The following is a 19200-nucleotide window of genomic DNA, read 5'->3' on the forward strand; positions in this document are numbered from 1 at the left end:
TTCAAAGAATAGATGGAAAAAGTAAAGGAAAAAAATTATCTGAAAAAAATTCGGACGGACTCCGAACTATTCATCCAAGATTCCACAACTGAGAACAACGGATATTGGTGTTAACAGAACCACACAACGTAAACATTCCACTGCCCAACATTGACCTCTGAACCCTGATCTGCAGGGCTGGTGGGAGAGACCACACACACTGAGGGGAGGGGGAGGAGGGGGGGTAAAGACAGGGCGTGGAGCCTCTTTGCGTATCAGAGTTACAGGGCCTCATATTCTTCTGGAGACAAAAAATTGCCTCCCTTTGCAAACTTTACTGAGAAGCTTGAACATTGTCTCTCGAGAAATAACTGTTGGTTGCACAGGTAATTCTGATTCTGTTTCTGACTTTCGCAGATGGAAAAGTCACTCCAAGGGAAACACTGGTCCTCTCCCACTCTTTCCCCTCCAGTCAGTTGTGCAATATGCACTTTCCTTAATAAATCTGGAGATTGTGTCATAACTCTTTTGGGATGGGCTGAACTGTACTGTCTTAAAATTTAGCTTTTACATCTTTTGGGCTGCTAAATCAGCCTTCAAAACTGTAGGGAGAGTAAATAGATTTTATTGCTCCTTTTTGGTATGAATAACTGAGAGCAAACACATGTGCATACTTACACATAGTCATACTGCTGTGTCCATATGGTCTCACCTTGCGGCCATTCCTCTTTATTCCCAAGTCAATTGATTTTCTTTTCTTTTTTATCTCAGTTTTGCAATAATCTGTTTCCAGTTGTTTTCCATTGTATACACACAAGTCACAATGGACAATTCCATTATTTTGGACACTTTGTTCACCTGGAAAACATTGGCCTTCAAAAAGCTAATTATATTGGTTTCACTCACTTCTTACCTGTTCAAATTCAGTTGGCAAAACACTTCAATCATGTGTCAGAGGATAAATTATGCCTCAGTTGGGGGGGGGGGGGAATGGAGCAGCATGTGGAGAACAGAGGAAGAGTGAGAGCAAGAGCAAGAGGAGGAAGAGGAAGAGGAAGGCAAGCCAATATGTCTAATGAAATCTGTGCAACTTTGAATGATCACATACTCAATCATGGCCCAACAATGACTGAAGCTTGGCAGAGTCAAGAGGAATTTGAGCCGCTTCACGGTAGCCTCAGTTATCCAGGCATTTAGAGATGAGAATAGGTAAGTAACCACTTCAGTAGTCTTCTATACTCTACAGCAGTGGTCACCAACCTTTTTAAGCCCAAGATCCCTGACCTCAGCCTTGGTGAAGGCAAGATCTACCTATTGAAGCGTTGAGAGAAAAAGACAGCTAAGATTGTACTTTTATTTGCCTGTATTTTAATTACATGCAATGCTTTGGTCCAACATTAAAATGTATGCAAATTTTTTTGACTGACTTATTATTATTCTTACTTATTAACATTGACAAACATATTTACAATGAGCATTTTATAAAGTAGAACAGTAATGTGGACTTTCTCAGTCAGTGCTAAGTACAGTCATCTTATGCAGCATCACTTTTCACATGCTCACTCAAGTCAGTGTGATGGCTGTGGCTGGATACTGTCTGTAAGTGCTGTAGTTTGGCTCATAGCTACTGACAGCCAGTCTGAGACAGTCTGTGAGGTGTCTGTCAGTAAGGCGGCTCCTGTACTTTGATTGGATTATTTTCATCTGTGAAAATGACATTTCCCATAGATACGTGGAAAAGTAGGCACTCACTCTTAGTGCACATGCAGTGAGGAGAGGAAACTTCTCTCTGCTGACAAGTCCCCAAAAGTCACTGTCCCTTGATCTGGCTTTCAGCTCTGTCATTTTGTAAATCAACCATCTCTGTCAACTCCACTTGCTGGAATTTGGCTACTACCTGCTCTATATCAATGGGCACGAATGGGTTTGAGACAAATGCAGAAATATCTCCCATGACATCTAACTCACCAAAACACCGATTGAACTCTGTTGCCATGTTTGCCAGTACTGCTCAGGGGTGAAAAGCATCAAGGCCTGTGCCATTTTCTCCAGGTTGGGAAAGTGAGCCTCCCATTCTTTAGGTGTGTGGTCCAAACACCGAGCTTGGCCTTGAACCCATTCACTGCGCTTATCGTGTCGGGAAGGTGTCTGTCTTTTCCCTGCAGCTCGTAGTTGAGTGCTTTCAGTTTTGCGGTTATGTCTGTCAGAACCCCCAGGTTCAGTAGCCACACATCGTCTGACAGTTAATAATAATAATAATAATAATAATACATTTTATTTATAAAAGCACTTTACATAGGAAATCTCAGAGTGCTAGAGTCCTTGTCGACAGGAACGTCTTGATCTCGGGCAGCGTGTCGACAAATCGCTGCAGCACTTTGCCGCCACTTAACCCCCGCACATCAGCATGGTGAAGCAGGTCTCTGTATGCAGCATCGAGCTCGTCCAATAATGCTTTGAATAAGTGTTGAAGTGCTTTCGCTCAAATCGAGTTGACTTGTTTCACCACCAGTGTCATTACATGAGAAAAGTCCAAGACCTTCCCAGCCAAGGCCTGTTGATGGATCACACAGTGATAATGTGGTTTATTTCTCTTGTTGGTTATGAATCAAAGAACAATTCTGAGTTCAAGACTATTTATTTAAAGTACAAAAGTATACAGATATCAAAGCTGGATCCTGGTCTGGTCTGGTAGAAGAGAGAGAGAGAGAGAGAGAGAGAGAGAGAGAGAGAGAGAGAGAGAGAGAGAGAGAGAGAGAGAGAGAGAGAGAGAGAGAGAGAGAGAGAGAGGCTGTGTGTTCCTGAGGTGAGAGAGCAGAGCGAGCCTGTCCTTGGGCCCACACCCTTACTTATAAACAATAGTATGCAAATACAGTCACAATACAGTCACAGACAATGGTCCTATCACATTACCTAGAGATGGTCAAGGTGTGAAAAAGGGGAAGAGGCCAGGAGGTCATAAACCGCCATCTTAAGATACAGGCCTTCAGGTCCTCCCTCTTGTGAATGACCATCTCCAACAAAGAGTCGTAAAACCCCCATTCCCAGCAGGACAGGCCCACACCACATACCATGCATGTGTGTGTGCAATCAAGTGAAAATATACTACAATAATTCACAAGTAGGGAAAATCAGGGTCATTACGGCACAGTCCAAAAAATCCATTCAGCGCACCGTGCATTGCTGGGGCCCCCGTCAGTAATAATTGCAACTAGTTTATGAATGGGTATGTCATTTTCACCAACATATTTTTGGAACTCATTGTAAATATCCTCACCCCTTGTTTTCTCCTTTAAGTGCAAAAGAGTGAGGAAGTCCTCCTTTGTTGTAGAACACCATTATGGAAAACCATTTGGACAAACACAACAAGCTGAGCTGTGTCCAATTACATCCACAGATTCATCGAACTGTAGTGAGACATATTCAGTGTGCCAAGTCCTTTAACACTTGTCTGTCCACATCCTCTGACAGTGACTCGACCCTCCTTGTCACTGTTGCAGGGCCCAGAGGTACACCACGTAGTGCAGTTTTGATTTCTTCTTTGTTTTTGAAGTCACTGAAAACAGTCTCTGCGGTAATGGCCATTGCTTCCTTGACTAATTCTCCATCTGTAAAGGGCTTCTGGTGTTTAGCCAAAAGGTGACTTACACAAAATGATGCTTCACTAGCAGCCTTATTTTGAGAAGCAGGTTTGGTGAAAAGCGATTGCTGGACCTTCAACCCTGATTTCAGCTCATAAACTTTCCTTGCACGGATTGTGCTCTTTGGCGGGTAGCTGTCTTTGAATTTCTGGTGGTTGGTGTTGTGGTGCGAGAGATTTCCTCTTTTAGGCAGTGCTTGTGTTTGGTTGCACAACATACATACACACTTGTCTTTCACCAAGGTAAAGAGAAATTCTTCTTCCCATTCTGGATGAAAATAGTACGTTTCCGCTTTCTTGCGTGGAACCTCCACCAAGCTAGCTACCTCGCGTCACCAACTGTCACCACCTGTCATAGATTTATTTGCGAGTCACGTACCAGTACTATTCTCTTATCTGATTGGTCACTTTCATGCAGCGTCTGCAACACAACAGTTGGAGAGAGGCACGTGCAAAACGTAGGCTATTTATGTATTTATTAGGCTCATTTTCTATTATTTTTGGGACAGGGAAAGTCAGACAAAGATCTACAGGCAAAGTCTCAAAGATCTACCAGTCGACCGCGATCGACGCGTTGGTGACCACTACTCTACAGATATTACAGTAATGTAACGTTCTGGTTTCTATGGATATCTACAGAGCATAGAGAAATGTATATTGTAATGTTGTTTTGTCTTACATTTATGAAATATGTGTAGCCTATACTGTATACTGTATTGTATATACTTTACAGGCAATGGAGAAGGCGTGTGAGGGGTGGATCTGCCAGGGGTGGATCTGCCAGGGGTGGATCTGCCACGCCAGGTGCTTTTTCCCTTACTGCTTGGCCAGGGAGAACACCGCAGGCCATGTAGATGAGGTCCTCTGGCATTATCAGGATCGGAGGCGGAATGCAGACTGATTTACATGTAGATCTGTTTCACCACTTTTTTTTTTTTTTTTTTTTGTGGGCCTACGAAAAACATCAGTCATTTTTTGGGCAATCAGTTCAGTCAGCTGAACATTCCGCTGTATTACAGTAACAAATAAATATGTATTTTGTATTTTGCACTGATTTCATCATTACATCCCAAGAAAGTATTTTTCGTTTTACTTCCCGGTGCATTTACTCAGTGTTTTTTTTACTGAGTTTTGCCAAAATGCAGTAGGTAATTCTCAGAACTCTTAACAATGTTGCAGTGTCATTCTACACAATGTTATTCATTTGAATATGTAGCATGGCCTCATGAAGCCAAAACAACACTATTTTGATGGTAGTGCTTTAAATTTAGCAGACCAGTGTTTAATTGATGCTCTGTAAGAGATATTCATATAGCTGTGTATCATTTTGGTGGAAAGAATCTGTTTTGAGAAAATGGTTAACTCTTTTCAGTTTTGTGTTTACAGTTTTGAGAAATTGAGCTATAGTTTCAGGCAACGTGTTTAAACGATCGGGGGGAAAACTGTAATGCAAAACTCTGAAAGTTGACTCCTCCTCTAGCACCAAGGCACAGTGATTCATTTCTGATTCCCGCTTTCGCATCTTCAATTTTTCCATTCTCTCCCCTCTGTCTTAGTAATCGCCGTTCTGACAGAGCAGTTCCTGCAACCATGTGGTTCCCCATGGGGCCCGGCCCGGCCTGGCCTGCACTGAGGCATGACCACATAGGCTGTGTCTGCAGGCACTGGAAGCTCCATTGCCTCTACCCCTGAGCCTAGCCAGGAACACACCTCTTTCTCCCTCAGTCTGTGTCTGGGGTGTCACAGTCAGTACAACAATACCCAAACTCTTATAAGAGACACTTGTCTTGAAAAAGGTTGGGTGACTATTATGTTGATTATGATGATGATGATAATGACATTGATGATACGCTGCTTTCTCGTTTAGTCTCAAGTCTCAACTTTGTGTGGCTATTGCTGTGATCAACTGGAGGGGCGGAAATCACACATACCATACAGATATCCAGAGCCGATAAAGTCCAAGGGCTTTCATGATGCTCATACTGTGAAGCCACATCCGTGCCAGTATAGACTTGGCGCCATCCCAGCCAAGACCATATGTTCATACAATGCCCTCGTTGTTAGATAGACACTGTCCATGCAGTTCACTATGGTGAGATGGGGTGCTGGGGAGTGTGGCGGGGTCAGATCTGACCAGGAAGTGAAGGATCACAGAGGGTCATTTCCTAAAGGCAGGCATTCAACTTTGCCCCCCCTTCCCCCCAAACCCCCTCCATCTTAATAGCACCCCAACAATGCTATAGTGACAACTGCCACTACCACTGGCTCAAGGGAAGCTGAATGCTAAACGTTCATGGAGGAATGATTTATATGGCTTTCAAAATACGTGTTCAATTAGAGACATAATGTAATAAATCTGTGGCAAGATGGTTTTCCTTTTCTCACATTTTCACAGCAATATTAAAAGAGACATCCATAGACATCCATTACTCAGACCTTGAATGTCCTAAAATATGTGGTATAACCTTGGTATATCCAGCCAAACTACTTAAATTGTTCGTACTCTAAGCATGGACAGATTTCTTTGCAGAACATTTTGATCACACAAATCTGTATTAGCACATTGAAATATGTGATTATGTAATAAGTACAGTACGTGGCAAAAACGTGTTGTACCGATAACTACGTCTGACATAATCTATCAAATAGTTCCTACATTTGTGGGCAAACTACATACCCACAGCCCTCCACATACACTTCTTACTACACTTCTTACTTTAGACTTGGCCTTATGAAGTAGAGGCCGAGTTCTGGCCACTGTGTATTCCTTTAGTGGCTTTATACGGTACACAGTGTCCACTGTTCTCATAGGGCAAACCACAGGGATTTTATAGTGGGCCCGCTAATATCAGCAGTGGCAGAGCGCAGCCAGCAAATAAGGCAGTCTTTTCCATCACAGCGCATCACTTCCTGTTTTAAGGGCCCTTTATATTGGAGCTCTAGATCACGGGTGGAAACATTTCGAAGGCTGGTCCATTTTCCTCCTCAGTAGATCTGTAGTGTTGTAAATCTGGGTTGGCTGTGGATAGAAAACAACAATGTAGAGGAGACTCCCAGTGCTGTATACACACGTGTGGAGGGAGGGTGTTTAAACCATACTGCACTGGGTGCTGTTGCTTACCCATTATAGAGCACAGTCACCACACTACTGATCCCCCTCCCTCAGGTTTCTGTTTCTCCATGGTGGACTTGGAGAGGAGAGGGAGGGGAAACTACGACAGGCTCTGGCTCTCCTCTTGTCCGCAGATGCCAGAATAATGCTTCTCCTCCACAGCCACGGGACCTGTTAAGTGTACGGAGCTGACAGGCCAAAGACAGCTGGTCAGTGTGTGTGTGTGTGTGTGTGTGTGTGTGTGTGTGTGTGTGTGGGGGGGTGGGGGGGGGGGGGGGCGGGGGGCGGGGTACATGTGTATGTGTATGTCAGTGAGTGGTGTGCGGAGTCTACCCATGTGAACTTTCCACTCTGAGCCAATAGAGAGTATAGTGGTTACAGAGAAAGGTTTCTCTTCTTCGGAGAAAAACGCTTTCATCAACCATTTTTTCTTGCTTTCTTTTAGATCTGTAGATCAGCCATCATCCATAGAGTACTGTATACATCTAACCATCTGTTGATGTCTTATTGTGAGGCACATTTGTCTGTTTAACAGCTATGAAGGAATTTAAACAAGCATCTACGTTATGTTTATATTAAACATAAACATTCGGAGTCAGACTTGCATGAATATAAAGGCGTGTCTGGCTCTGAGCGTGCAAGAGGCAGCTGAACATGAGCTGTCTCCTAGCAGTAGAGCGTCAGATGACTCCCTTTTGGCACCAGAGATGCCGTGATAAAAAGTCTACTCCATTTCTGCATCTGTATTTGTTTATTTTGATTGACAGGTCTCTGGGATGCTCAAAGCAACTGAGAAAGTCAAAACAGACTCAATGAAATCAACTAATACGTCATTCACACAAGATCATCTGAGAAGAACATGTCATGAAGAAAATGTCGACTTTCAAGTTGAAAAGGGAGAGTGTCTGTGTGTGTGTGTGTGTGTGTGTGTGTCTGTGTGCGGGTGAGAGAGAGAGAGAGAGAAAGATGAGATGAGTGTGTACAGTATGTGCATGTGTATCAGGGGGAGGGAGCAAGAGGAAGAGAGTGTGAAGGAAAGAATGAGAGGAAAAAGTGTGTTTTTGTGTAATCACCCAAATCTTCCTCTGCGTGTCTATATCCCCTGCTAGCCCCAGCTGTGCTGCTGCTAAGGCTCATTCAGGAAGTGGTAGTTGAGGGGTGTGTGGGGTGGAGGCAGAGTGAGGTCACACTCCTGTTGGCCCCTGGGATGGGAGGATAACTAACAGGATAGGAGGGACAGTGTTACAGCTCAATCCATTATTCATCTAATTCTCTACAGAACCCTTCATCTAGCCATATGTCAAAACCATACACCCTGTTCCTCACAGCCAATACAGTAAATGCACTTTAGCTACGCTCTATCAAATATGGCGCCCCCTCCTCTCTCTCTCTCGCGCGCGCGCGTGTGCGTGCAGTGCACATACACCCACACCCACACACACACACACACACCCACACACACACACACACACACACACACACACACACACACACCTACACTCATACACAAACAGTGAGAGTGAGTCACATCGTGCCCCAGGGTGTATTTATGCAGCAGTGAGAGTGTTTGGCCCTGCATGCCTGGGATGCCTGGGGTGTGACCAGGGTGGCCTCTGTGTTATAATCCCTCCAGCTGGGTGTCGTCTAGTGGCCTATCATCTGTCTGCCCAGGGGTAGTACTCACAACCACTACATTCACAAGAGGAGAGGAGTAGGAGTCTAGAGTTAATCACACCATGTCTAGTATTGGTAGAGAGATCACAGTTTCTTAACAACGTGATATACAGTAGACCTGAGTGGGTTGGCAGTATGCTTTTCATTTGTAAAGGATGTTCTTTGGACATGGTTAGCTAACATATCTTCTCGCCATAAAGCTTAAGCGTACAGTGGGCTTCCTGTATAGATTTAAATCTTGCTTTTCCTTGGCTTCCAGAAAACGTCTTGTCTCCGCCCTTTTCCTTTCACAATTGGATTACGGTGATACAGTATATAGGTTTGCTTCTCTGTCCACTTTATCCAAGCTAGACCCCCTGTATCATTCGGTTCTAAGATACATCACCAATAGTGCCTTCAGGACCCATCACTGTACACTGTATAGTCTGGTTGGATGGCCATCTCTTTCTGTCAGAAGGCTCCAACACTGGTACACTCTTGTGTTTAAAATCATCTCTGGCTTCTTACCGAATTATCTGGGCCTGAAGTTCATCCCTATACTGAGTGGCTCGGGTCTCAGGTCTCGTAGATGGCTACAATACAAGGTGCCACTTATCATGAACAATGTTGGAAGGGCAAGCTTGTCTTATTATGGCCCTTGGTCTTGGAATGACCTACAGACTACTTTTAAATTAGAGGCCCTTATTTCCATAAGTATCTTCAAGCGTAGATTAAAGGATGTGGTCACCGCTCGCTGTACCTGCTTTGGTTAGACTTCTCAATGTTTTAATCACCTTGTAAATACCCCTACCATTGTTTGTCTATTGTATTGTTGCCACTGTCTTATGTCCTGTCTTGTTATCTGAACTGTTTTTTAAGCTACTATTTTGACCCTGTCTTGGCCAGGTCTCTCTTGTAAAAGAGGTTTTAATCTCAATGTGACTTCCTGGTAAAATAAAGGTTAAATAAAAAAATCAAGCCATCTTCAAGAGGTAATTAACAGATTCCTCACAACCACATTTCCAGAATTTCTGTCTGTTTCCAGTTGTCCAATGGGCCACAGCTACATTCAAGTCTGTCTATTTATTTTCAGACCCAATGATCATTTTAGACCATTCCCACAGTGTCCATGAGAGCCATACATACTCAAACCTGACTTCAGAATTGGGTTTTCTCTTTGGAAAACCCCCTGGATCCAAGACGTTGCATTTATAGCAGTGCCAGCCCTAAAGTCGCTGTATGTGTGTTTGTGTGTATGTGTGTTTGTGTGTACGTGTGTGTACATGCGTCCCTGTGTGTGTGTCTAAGTTTGTGCATGAGCATGCGTTTGCATGGCTGTGTTTGGTCGTGTACATACTGTATGTTTGTACTTATGGGGGTTATTATGCTGCATGTGAGGTTATTAAGCCCAATAGACTGACATTAAAACTTGCAGGAGCCCCGCAAAAAAAGTTATTTTAATAAGGCTGCAGTTGAGCTGAGCCCACTGTAATGAGAGCCCAGGTAATTGTTTTGAAAGGGTAACTTTATAATGGAAAAAAAAACAAAAAAACAAGCACTGTTTCCAATTAAGTCATGCTCCATCCCATCCCCCACTACACACACACACACACACGCACACACACACACACACACACACACACACACACACACACACACACACACACACACACAATGAGTTGAATCAAAACCGCCATATTTTCTTTACTGCGTTCAGCTCTGACCTATACCATATGGCCATATATGGGTTTAATGTAAGTTTTCCGCTTGCACATAGTAAACCACTGTTTTATTTCTTCAAAGTCCCACCTCTCTCAATTTTTTTCACCCCTCTAAGGTTTTTTTTCATTCAGAGAGAGAGAGAGAGAGAGAGAGAGAGAGAAAGAAAGAGAGAAAAAGAGTGTGAGAGAGAGGGGTTATACAGTGTTGAAAAGCACAGCTTTTTCTTGGTTTGTCTTTACTATAGTTTTGTTTTAACCGCACCCAACCCTTGTCAAGATAGGGTGAAATTCATTACTTAGTGAAACTTGAGTAGAACACATGTTTTGCAAACAAGGGTGGGGATATGGGCCAGAGTTTCATCTGGAATGCATAACACACAACATGTTGTATGGCTCTGGATGAAGAGAAGGGGCCGTGTGGAGATGGGAGGTTTGCTTTATCTAAAAACCTGCAGGAGCAATATTTTCTCTTTCTCTTTATTGCCATTTTGTTTGTCTCCTGATAGTTTTGAGAGAGAGAGAGAGAGAGAGAGAGAGAGAGAGAGAGAGAGAGAGAGAGAGAGAGAGAGAGAGAGGGGGGTACGTGAGTGTGAGTGTGTGTGTGTGTGTGCATGCACAAGCATACACGTGTTCGTATGTGTAGGTACTGTACTCATGCAATTCAGATGTTTATCCTTCCACCCTGGTCACTGTCTCTTCCCTCCCAAGTAGCTGACAATCAGTCCAGTGTCGTGGCTGTGAGACTGGCTATGCTGGGCTGCAGTCCAGGCCAGTGCTGACGGATGAGCACACACAGCATACAGCACAGAGCACATGTGCTTCATTACAATGCCAGCCTTCCCCTCTAGTTTGACCACAGCAGCCTGTTTTGGCCAGTCCCTCTGCAGTCACCCGGCTATCACATGTGGATCCGATCCCCTGACCCAGCCACTGAGCCCCAGCCAGGGAGTCATCTCCTAACACAAACACTGGATGGAAAACTAAACACTCCAGAGGGTAGCCTATGGATTCCATCTTCCTCTTGGTGTAGAGTATCAGGGGTGACTCATAAAGTCCACAAGTGACCCTGATCCTGGGAGAGATGAAGTTAAGGTTTTTGCTCGCGTAGCACGCTAAAGGATTACCCTTCATGTTACTTATTTTTTCCACCTAGCCCTATCCACCATAGTTGAACACGATAGGAGTATCCTTTGACTCATCCTCAGGACCCGAACTGGACCGAGAGCATAAAACACACCTTGATTGTGAAGAGTTAAGTCTACAATCAGAAGCAAAAATCAGGAAAGCATTAGCTAATGCTAACAGAAGAAACTACCTTAGCCTCGGGGGTATAGGTTTGTACATTCTGACCTTTTCGCGTCCTCCAAGCCAATGGCAGATCACTGTAGCATTAGATGAGTGTTATCGCTAATGAAAGCCATGGCTAACGTTAATAGCAGGTCATAATCAACCTCTTATCCCCCAGGTAGAGTTGGCTCTGAGCAGCAGCACCATGTGTTGGCAACACATGAGGGAATCTTAAGGAAGAAAGCATTGGCTGGGCCTGGCACCACCACACCTCACTTGGCAGAGAGGCGAGATCACTGGCTGCTGGGGAAGGCTATGCTAGCTGTCCAGGGAGTGGTGTTACTGACTGGAGCGAGAAAGGGAGGAAGAAGGGATGACTTGTGAGAAGATAATAACACTGATAAGAATGAGGCATTTTTGCGTTGTGAGCCAGATTCTTGAGGCATTTAAGCTGCAGCGTTCCAAACAAGATGATGCGCACGCTCTTTGATAGATGGTCTCTAGACGAACACACTGTAGTCTTGCTTCACCACTTCAGGGTATGGGCCAAAGGTTTACAAGAGTGAATCCAAGTTCCGCTGTTGAATCCCCAGGAGAAGCATTTTTCACCTCCTGAAATTCTTCAGTCTTGTATCTGAGGCAACTTAAATCAACACCCACATACTATACTGTAGCGTCCAGAAAGAGCAGAGCAAGGCCAAGTGTGAATCAAATGTGATTCTTTCATAACTTTTTTTTTTTTATTGCTTTCATTCCACGCCCCTGAGGCCACCATCACCCTGATTCTAACCAACAGTTTGTCTGCTCACTCAGCCCATAGGGATATGTATGCTGATGACATCGTCTCAAACAGGAAGCCAGGGCCTAATGATTGCCACATGTTTAGGATCGCTGGGGTGCCACGATCTGGAGTTCGTCATAGCGTATGTCTGTGATTTATTTGGTTGTTGTTGCTGCTCAGGGAGGGGCTGGGGTAGGCTCTGGGGTTGAGTCCGGGTCCGAGGTGGGGGGGGGGGGGAGTGGAGCCGTCTCCCCTTTTATATATCTATGGCTGCTTTATCTGATTTAACTCCAAGCCAATTGAGATCTCCATTTTGGTCACGGTCACTTTCGGAGCCACACCGTTTTATCTAGAAGAGCGAAGGCAGGACATGCAAAGCACATGCACATTCATTTGGTCCTGCTATATCACTGTACATGGACCTGCGTATCATTTCACACACATACACATGGCTGAAGGCAGTCTGGCCAGCTGATAGTACACCCTCTGCAGAACACATAGGAATGTGAGAGCTGGGTGTATTTCAAGCATGCAAAGTCAACCTGTGTGTGTGTGTGTGTGGGGGGGGGGGGGGTGTGTGTGCATGTGCATGTGTGTGTGTGTGTGTGTGTGTGTGTGTGTGTGTGTGTGTGTGTGTGTGTGTCTGTGTGTGAGAGAGAGAGAGAAGAGAGTTTTAACATAACCATGTTAAGTGTGCAGCTCTTGTTGTATATGGGCTGGGTCATGGCGTTCTGCCTCTGCACCTTCCCTGCCTCTCCTGGCTGGTCTGTGGGCTGTTATCTGATCAGTCATTAAGTGGCGAAACACAAACAGTCAGGACAGCGTAGTGAGGCGATTTAATCCCCTGAGGAGCAGGCTGCATAAGGAAGGGACCCTGGATATCTTGGAACGCAGAGAAAGTTGAAGAAAAGAAAACGTCCCAGTCAATGGAAATGGGGCTCAAAACTGATCCTAGGGTGCTTAAAAAAAATAAAAAAATAAACCACAGTCTGATCTAACCAAACCCTGATAGAAGTATGTACCATTTACAGTATTTCTCCAAACCCTTCGCAAACACTACCGCAGACTCAGACTCTAAACATCTCCAGCTTTGGGGCCTTGGGGACATCCAAGGAACATGACATAATACTTCTTTTCTGGACCCACCCAAGGGGAGTATCTTCTCTTGGTGACTCTCAACAAGGCTGACTTCAGTGCTTCAGTGTTTCCTCTTGTTTTGGCAGCCAAGGTGCAGGGGTGTGGGAGCAGTGGGGCGTTCCACCTCTTCTCTTCATCCCGACATGTGAAATTCCCTGTCCAGCTGTCCCACCAAGAGGTGCTCCAGCCAGCCAGACGAGGCTTGTGTCCAAAATCAATCACAGCCTATTCCCCCATCGCCGTCACGCTCTCTCCTGAGCAGACCCGGCCCTACATGCCTGAGCGGTCCCACTCAACCACTCCTGCTGGAGAACCGCCCCTTAACCCAGGGGCTGGGCTCGGACATGAGGCTGACTCATAGTTCAGCCAGCTATATAATACAGTAGTATGACGTTGATATCTAATCACTGGTACATAAGGGTTTGATTTGATGCATGTCAAAGTTTTTTTCTGCAACGACCAAAAAAAAAAGTCTCCCTCCCGATACCATGAAGGACTTGAACTTGTTTCCCGTCCTTGGACAGACTAACTATTAGTGGTTAGGGGATGTTGTATGTTGTTTGTTGAGATAAACCGATTTTATTTGTGGGTTGGGGGACTCATGTGGTATGGACGAAGTCACAGGAGGCGCACTTGGTTAACTTCCACATATCAGTATGTTCAAAGGGGTAACTGTGGCTGTAAATAGTTAGCACACATCTGCCATGAGATTTCATGCCCACGGCACCTTTCTCTACCTCACATGCGAAGCAGATACCAAGCAACACACACTGGTAATAGACGTGAATGCCTGCAGTGATTTTCCCTGCTGCAGCTGTCTGCCAAAGTATTCCTTTATGAAGAGGATGTGTGTGTGAGTTAATGACATTTAGACTGCATGCCCACCACAACTCCATAGACAACAAAGTTAAAAGGGGCTCGCTACTTGATGCTGTTTTCTTCTCTAATATTTCACTCACGGGAGGCTGGTGAAGGTAGAAATCGGAGGACGGGCTCATTGTAATGCATGGAATGGAATAAGCAACTACATGTTTATTTGATACCATTCCTCATTCCATTCCATGCATTAAAATGAGCTCGTCCTCCGATTACTACCTCCACCATCTTCCACTGAGTTCGCTTTGGGTTTTTTGGGTTTCCGATACGATCAGTCATCAAGTAAAGGTTGTGACTCTGTGGGGTTACGCTTGAGCTCTCATTGGCAGCACAGAGTAATCAGAGGCAGACTGTGGCCTTAATAACCATACTAGGCACTGTGATGGGAACCATACACACATCTCTGCTATTGCCCTCCTAGTGGTTTAGCCCTTTTGGCATGATAGATCACTTCAGCACCAGGAAACATTTAAGTTAGCATATTGAAATTTCAAACAACATGTACTGTAGCTGTATTAAAATGACCTATCAAATGTAGCCATCTGTGGGATATCAACTCATACTTGAATAAATACCTTTGTGCTTACGTTATTGTTGATTTGTTTTCTTGTATTTGGTTCAGGCATGACACACACACACACACACACACACACACACACACACACACACACACACACACGGTTTAACATTCACCAAGAACACATTTTTATCATGTCACAATTTGAGTGTGGGTTGATTTTTGGTTTGTCAGGTTAGTGTTGTGAGTCATGCAACAGAGCAGCAGTCTATATATGACACTGGCCGCAGGGAAGGCGATGTTAGACCACAGTGACATTTATAGCCTCCCCTACCACCTGCTCCAGCCACAGTAGCCAGGGTAAACGTCTCACTGAGGTGCTGCTGGCTCTGCCTCTGCTCTGACCACTGCATAAGCCCCTAATACTGTAATACATCATCATAAACATCAACACATAATACCTGGGTGGCCCCCCGAGTTCAGTGTCACCTCTATGTCTGCCAGCAGAGGGTACAGTAATACGCTCCTAACTGGCCCAGCCCCTGCCGTAGCCCCGTGCCTCCTCAGGAGTGTTTACAAATACACACCACAGGAATCCTCCTGACAGACCAGACAGGAAGGCAGCACAGGAGAGAGATGCAGTGATTCTTGGCACTAACTCTATGCCATGCTAGTAGGGGTTTGGCTTAATGAATCTAAATCCAAATCTGATCTGATGTGCTGGTGTGCTTGTTTGTTTGTTTGTTTGTTTGTTTTTGTTCATGCCCAGCCACTCATGTCGTAATGATCTGAGACCACAGGATAAATAAGAGATGTCTCTGCCACAGGGCACAGCTGTGCCCCTTGGCATGGTCTAACACTACCTATCAACCTCCTCAGACGCAGGAGTAAACAGAAGGCCTGTTTCACTCACCAGCATTCTGGGCATACCACGGGGCCTCTGGAGGTCTTGTCCACTCACTCACACACACACACGCACGCACGCACGCACGCACGCACGCACGCACGCACGCACGCACGCACACACACACACACACACACACACACACACACACACACACACGCGGGCACACACACACACACACACACACACACACACTGTGGACAGAACACTACTGGACACATGTGTTTTATGGAGCTCAGTGCGCACAGTTCAGTGAGTTAGTAGAGGTCAATAGGGGTATCCAGGGGTATCCAGGCATGTTTAACCATCTGGAACGGAGCAAGGGCCATTCGACTTCACTAATGCAATCACTCAACTTTTAAGATGTAGGCTATAGCATAGACAATGCAATCAAATTGATAGTAACATTTTTGGGACGTAAAACTGTCAAAAGTTTTCAAAAGAATGACAATTGAAAGGGGTGAGAAATAGAGGTGGAACACGTGCCAATACCCACAGCATACCATGGGAGATATATAGGGAGATATCTACATTATCCTTACAGTAGGGTAGAGTAATGTAATACACAATTCCTCAAAAGTTTGTTCTACTCAGTTATACTCTGTCTTGTAAAGAAAATTAAAAAAAAAACATGTAGGAGAGGTACACAATTTTGGAGACACTTAAAAACACTGGTTTCCAATGAATTTCTAGAGGAAAAAAATCACTGTCCTGTGCAGTAGATATTTCCGAAAGCCGAATACTATTTGAGCAGGCCCAGCGGTGACGTAGCGACGCTTGCAGGGCGGTGTTCTCACGTAAAGAAAACGTTGACTGTGGTGCGACATCTGGAATAGTAGTCCGTGGTTAGAGAATCTATAGAGGGATACTCTGTAGTAGTTGCCCTACTCCTCACTCCTGCATTCATTTTTTCAAGGAAAACATCTCCCACTTCGCTTTCTGTAAGTTGGAATTACGTCGAACCTCACGTTTTCACATTTTCTTTTTAATTGTAATGTTATATTTGATTTTTTTCCCCTCCCTCTAGCGGAATTAATTAACTTTATTCCTGGAGTTATCTGGTTGGATTTATATTTACCATGGAATGCAAAAACAACTGAGATTAAGTCAACTCAATTGATCATTCGAGTATCTCAACTTTGTTGGACATTGGCAGAAAAGTTTAATTATTCATGGCTTGTCTTAGATTGTCTTGTCTGGTGCTTAGAATAAACGCCTAACGGTCTAACCGAAAGCGTTTACGCTGGAATGTTTTTCACGCAGATATCGAGTTGTTTACACGCGTGTGTTGATTTCTGATTACGCATTTAGTTATGCCGCGTAATTTCTCATCACTAAATAAAAAAAACTGTTGGTATATAGCATAGTTCTTTTTAGCTCTTCATATACAGTATATTTTGTTTTTGGAAAATATTGAAATCCATGGATCACACATTTGATGTTGCATGGAGTTAATTAATCAATTTGGTGGTTGAAATACTTCTTTTTCAAATGTCTTAAATCTCTAGAGTTGCTTTTGTTACAATTTGTGTGGGCCTATCAACATGTAAAAGGTTTCAGAGATAGTCTTGCCATGCTTTTACGTTTAAATGTAAGGAGATACTTTTCAATTTGAAGTAAACATTTGGTTAGAGGAGAGTATGCACATAGCGCCACCTTGTGACGAGATGAAGCTCCACTTGAGATGAATGATGCTGCATCGCATCTGGCCTCAACTGTTCTTGTGTTTGTATCCGTGCAGATCTACTTGAAAATGCTGCTCATCCTTCTTGGAGTGCTTGTTTTGCACCTTATTGTCCTGGTCCTTCTCTTTGTATCAACAACTGCCAATGTAAGTTACAATATTACAATATGATTGCTGCATTTAACATTTTGTAATTGCTTATTTTCTGAGTGTTCAAATGTGTTATAAATGAGCAATGTATGCATGTTACTGTGTTAATGTAGGCTTTTTTATAAAATATTTTTTGTGTGTGTGTGTGTGTGTGTGTGTGTGTGTGTTCTATGGTTTTGATTAATTTGTTCTGATTAATTTGTTTTGTGAAACAGGCCTGGACTGTAGGTGGGGGCAGTAGCACAGATCTGTGGTACAACTGTATCACAAATAATGGAGGATACCACTGCAGACCAGCCAGCAATGACGGTTTGTCTAACCACTATCACTACTGAGCTAGAGGTCAAAAAGCAGCTTCAGCTATATCCGCCCTCTGTGATCATTGTGTGTTTAACCACCTCCATCCTCCCCACTCTACTATATTTCAGACTGGATCCAGGCAGTCCAGGCCCTCATGGTCCTGTCTGTGCTCTTCTGCCTCCTCTCCCTCGTCTTCTTCATGTGCCAGCTCTTCACCCTGGTCAAGGGAGGACGCTTCTTCTTCACCGCCATCTTCCAGATCCTGGCCAGTGAGTATCACTTAGGCCACACCATGGACAAAAGTCTAAGGCAGCCTCTGTGCTACTGTATCTTTACCAGAGAGGGAAGGGTTATTCATTATGCTCATTCAGTAAATGAACTCTGATAACAAACCAGCATGAACTCTTTGTCCCTCTTTCCCTCCATCTCCATCTCTTCCTCCCTCCTTCTGCCCCTCCCTCCTTCTGTCCCTCCCTCCGTCTCTCTCTCTCTCTCTCTCTCTCTCTCTCTCTCTCTCTCTCTCTCTCTCTTCCTATCTTTACCCAACCCCTCCCTCTCCTCCTCTCTCTCTAGGCCTGTTTGTAATGTGTGGAGGGATCATCTACACGGTGATGCGTCCAGACGACCCTGCCATGGCCTTCGGCTACGCCTACGTGGTGGCCTGGGTGGCCTTCCCTCTGTGCCTGATCAGTGGCCTCATCTACATCGTCCTGAGGAAGAGGGAATGAGAGCACCCTCGGGGGGGGGGGAGGGGGGAGGAGATCCCACACCTGAACTCAGCACTGTGCCCACAGACCAGAGACTAGAGTCCAACTGGCACCCCACAGAGACATACTCACGTGGGACTACAGAGAAGAAAAAATCCAGCTATGATACAATCTAATTATGTACATAGTGTCTGTGGTTTTAAGGCATACAGTATATCTCAAAAGTGAGTACACCCTTTAGATTTTTGCAAATATTCTGTTATATCCTTTCAGGGGATAACACTATCCTACTGAAACTTTGATATAACTTAAAGTAGTCAGTGTGCTGCTTGAATAACAGTATAGATTTATTGTCCTTTGAAAATTACTCAGTACACAGCTGTTAATGTCTAAACAGCTGGCAACAAAAGTGAGTACACCCCATAGTGAACATGTCCTAATTGTGCCCAATGATGTTGTTTTCCCGCCCTGGTGTCATGTGACTCGTTAGTGTTACAAGGATTCAGGTGTAAATGATAAGCGGAGCTGTTAAATTTGGTGTTTTGGGCACAATTCTCTCTGAATGCTGGACAACATGGCACCTGAATGTCATTGCGCTTCACAAAGATGGCCTTGGCTATAAGAAGATTGCCAACACCCTGAAAATGAGTTGCAGCACAGTGGCTAAGATCATACAGCGGTTTTCCAGGACAGGTTCCACTCGGAACAGGCCTCGCCAGGGTCGACCAAAGAAGTTGAGCCCACGTGCTCAG

The 19200-nt window shown here is 44.5% G+C and overlaps 1 protein-coding gene across 1 annotated transcript; it reads left to right on the plus strand.

Moving 5' to 3' along the window:
- Window positions 1–17354: 17354 nt before the first annotated feature.
- On the plus strand, window positions 17355–18469 carry pmp22a (peripheral myelin protein 22a; the record flags this gene model as incomplete). The annotated part of the gene is made up of 4 exons (XM_080524132.1): window positions 17355–17438; window positions 17657–17750; window positions 17870–18010; window positions 18315–18469. The coding sequence occupies exons 1-4, from the start codon at window positions 17361–17363 to the stop codon at window positions 18467–18469; spliced, it is 468 nt and encodes a 155-aa protein (XP_080380258.1). The 5' UTR covers window positions 17355–17360.
- Between the last annotated feature and the right edge of the window lie 731 nt (window positions 18470–19200).

This window comes from Nansenia antarctica, assembly GCF_963989245.1.
Source record: "Nansenia antarctica genome assembly, chromosome: 2".
Taxonomy (NCBI): Eukaryota; Metazoa; Chordata; class Actinopteri; order Argentiniformes; family Microstomatidae; genus Nansenia; species Nansenia antarctica.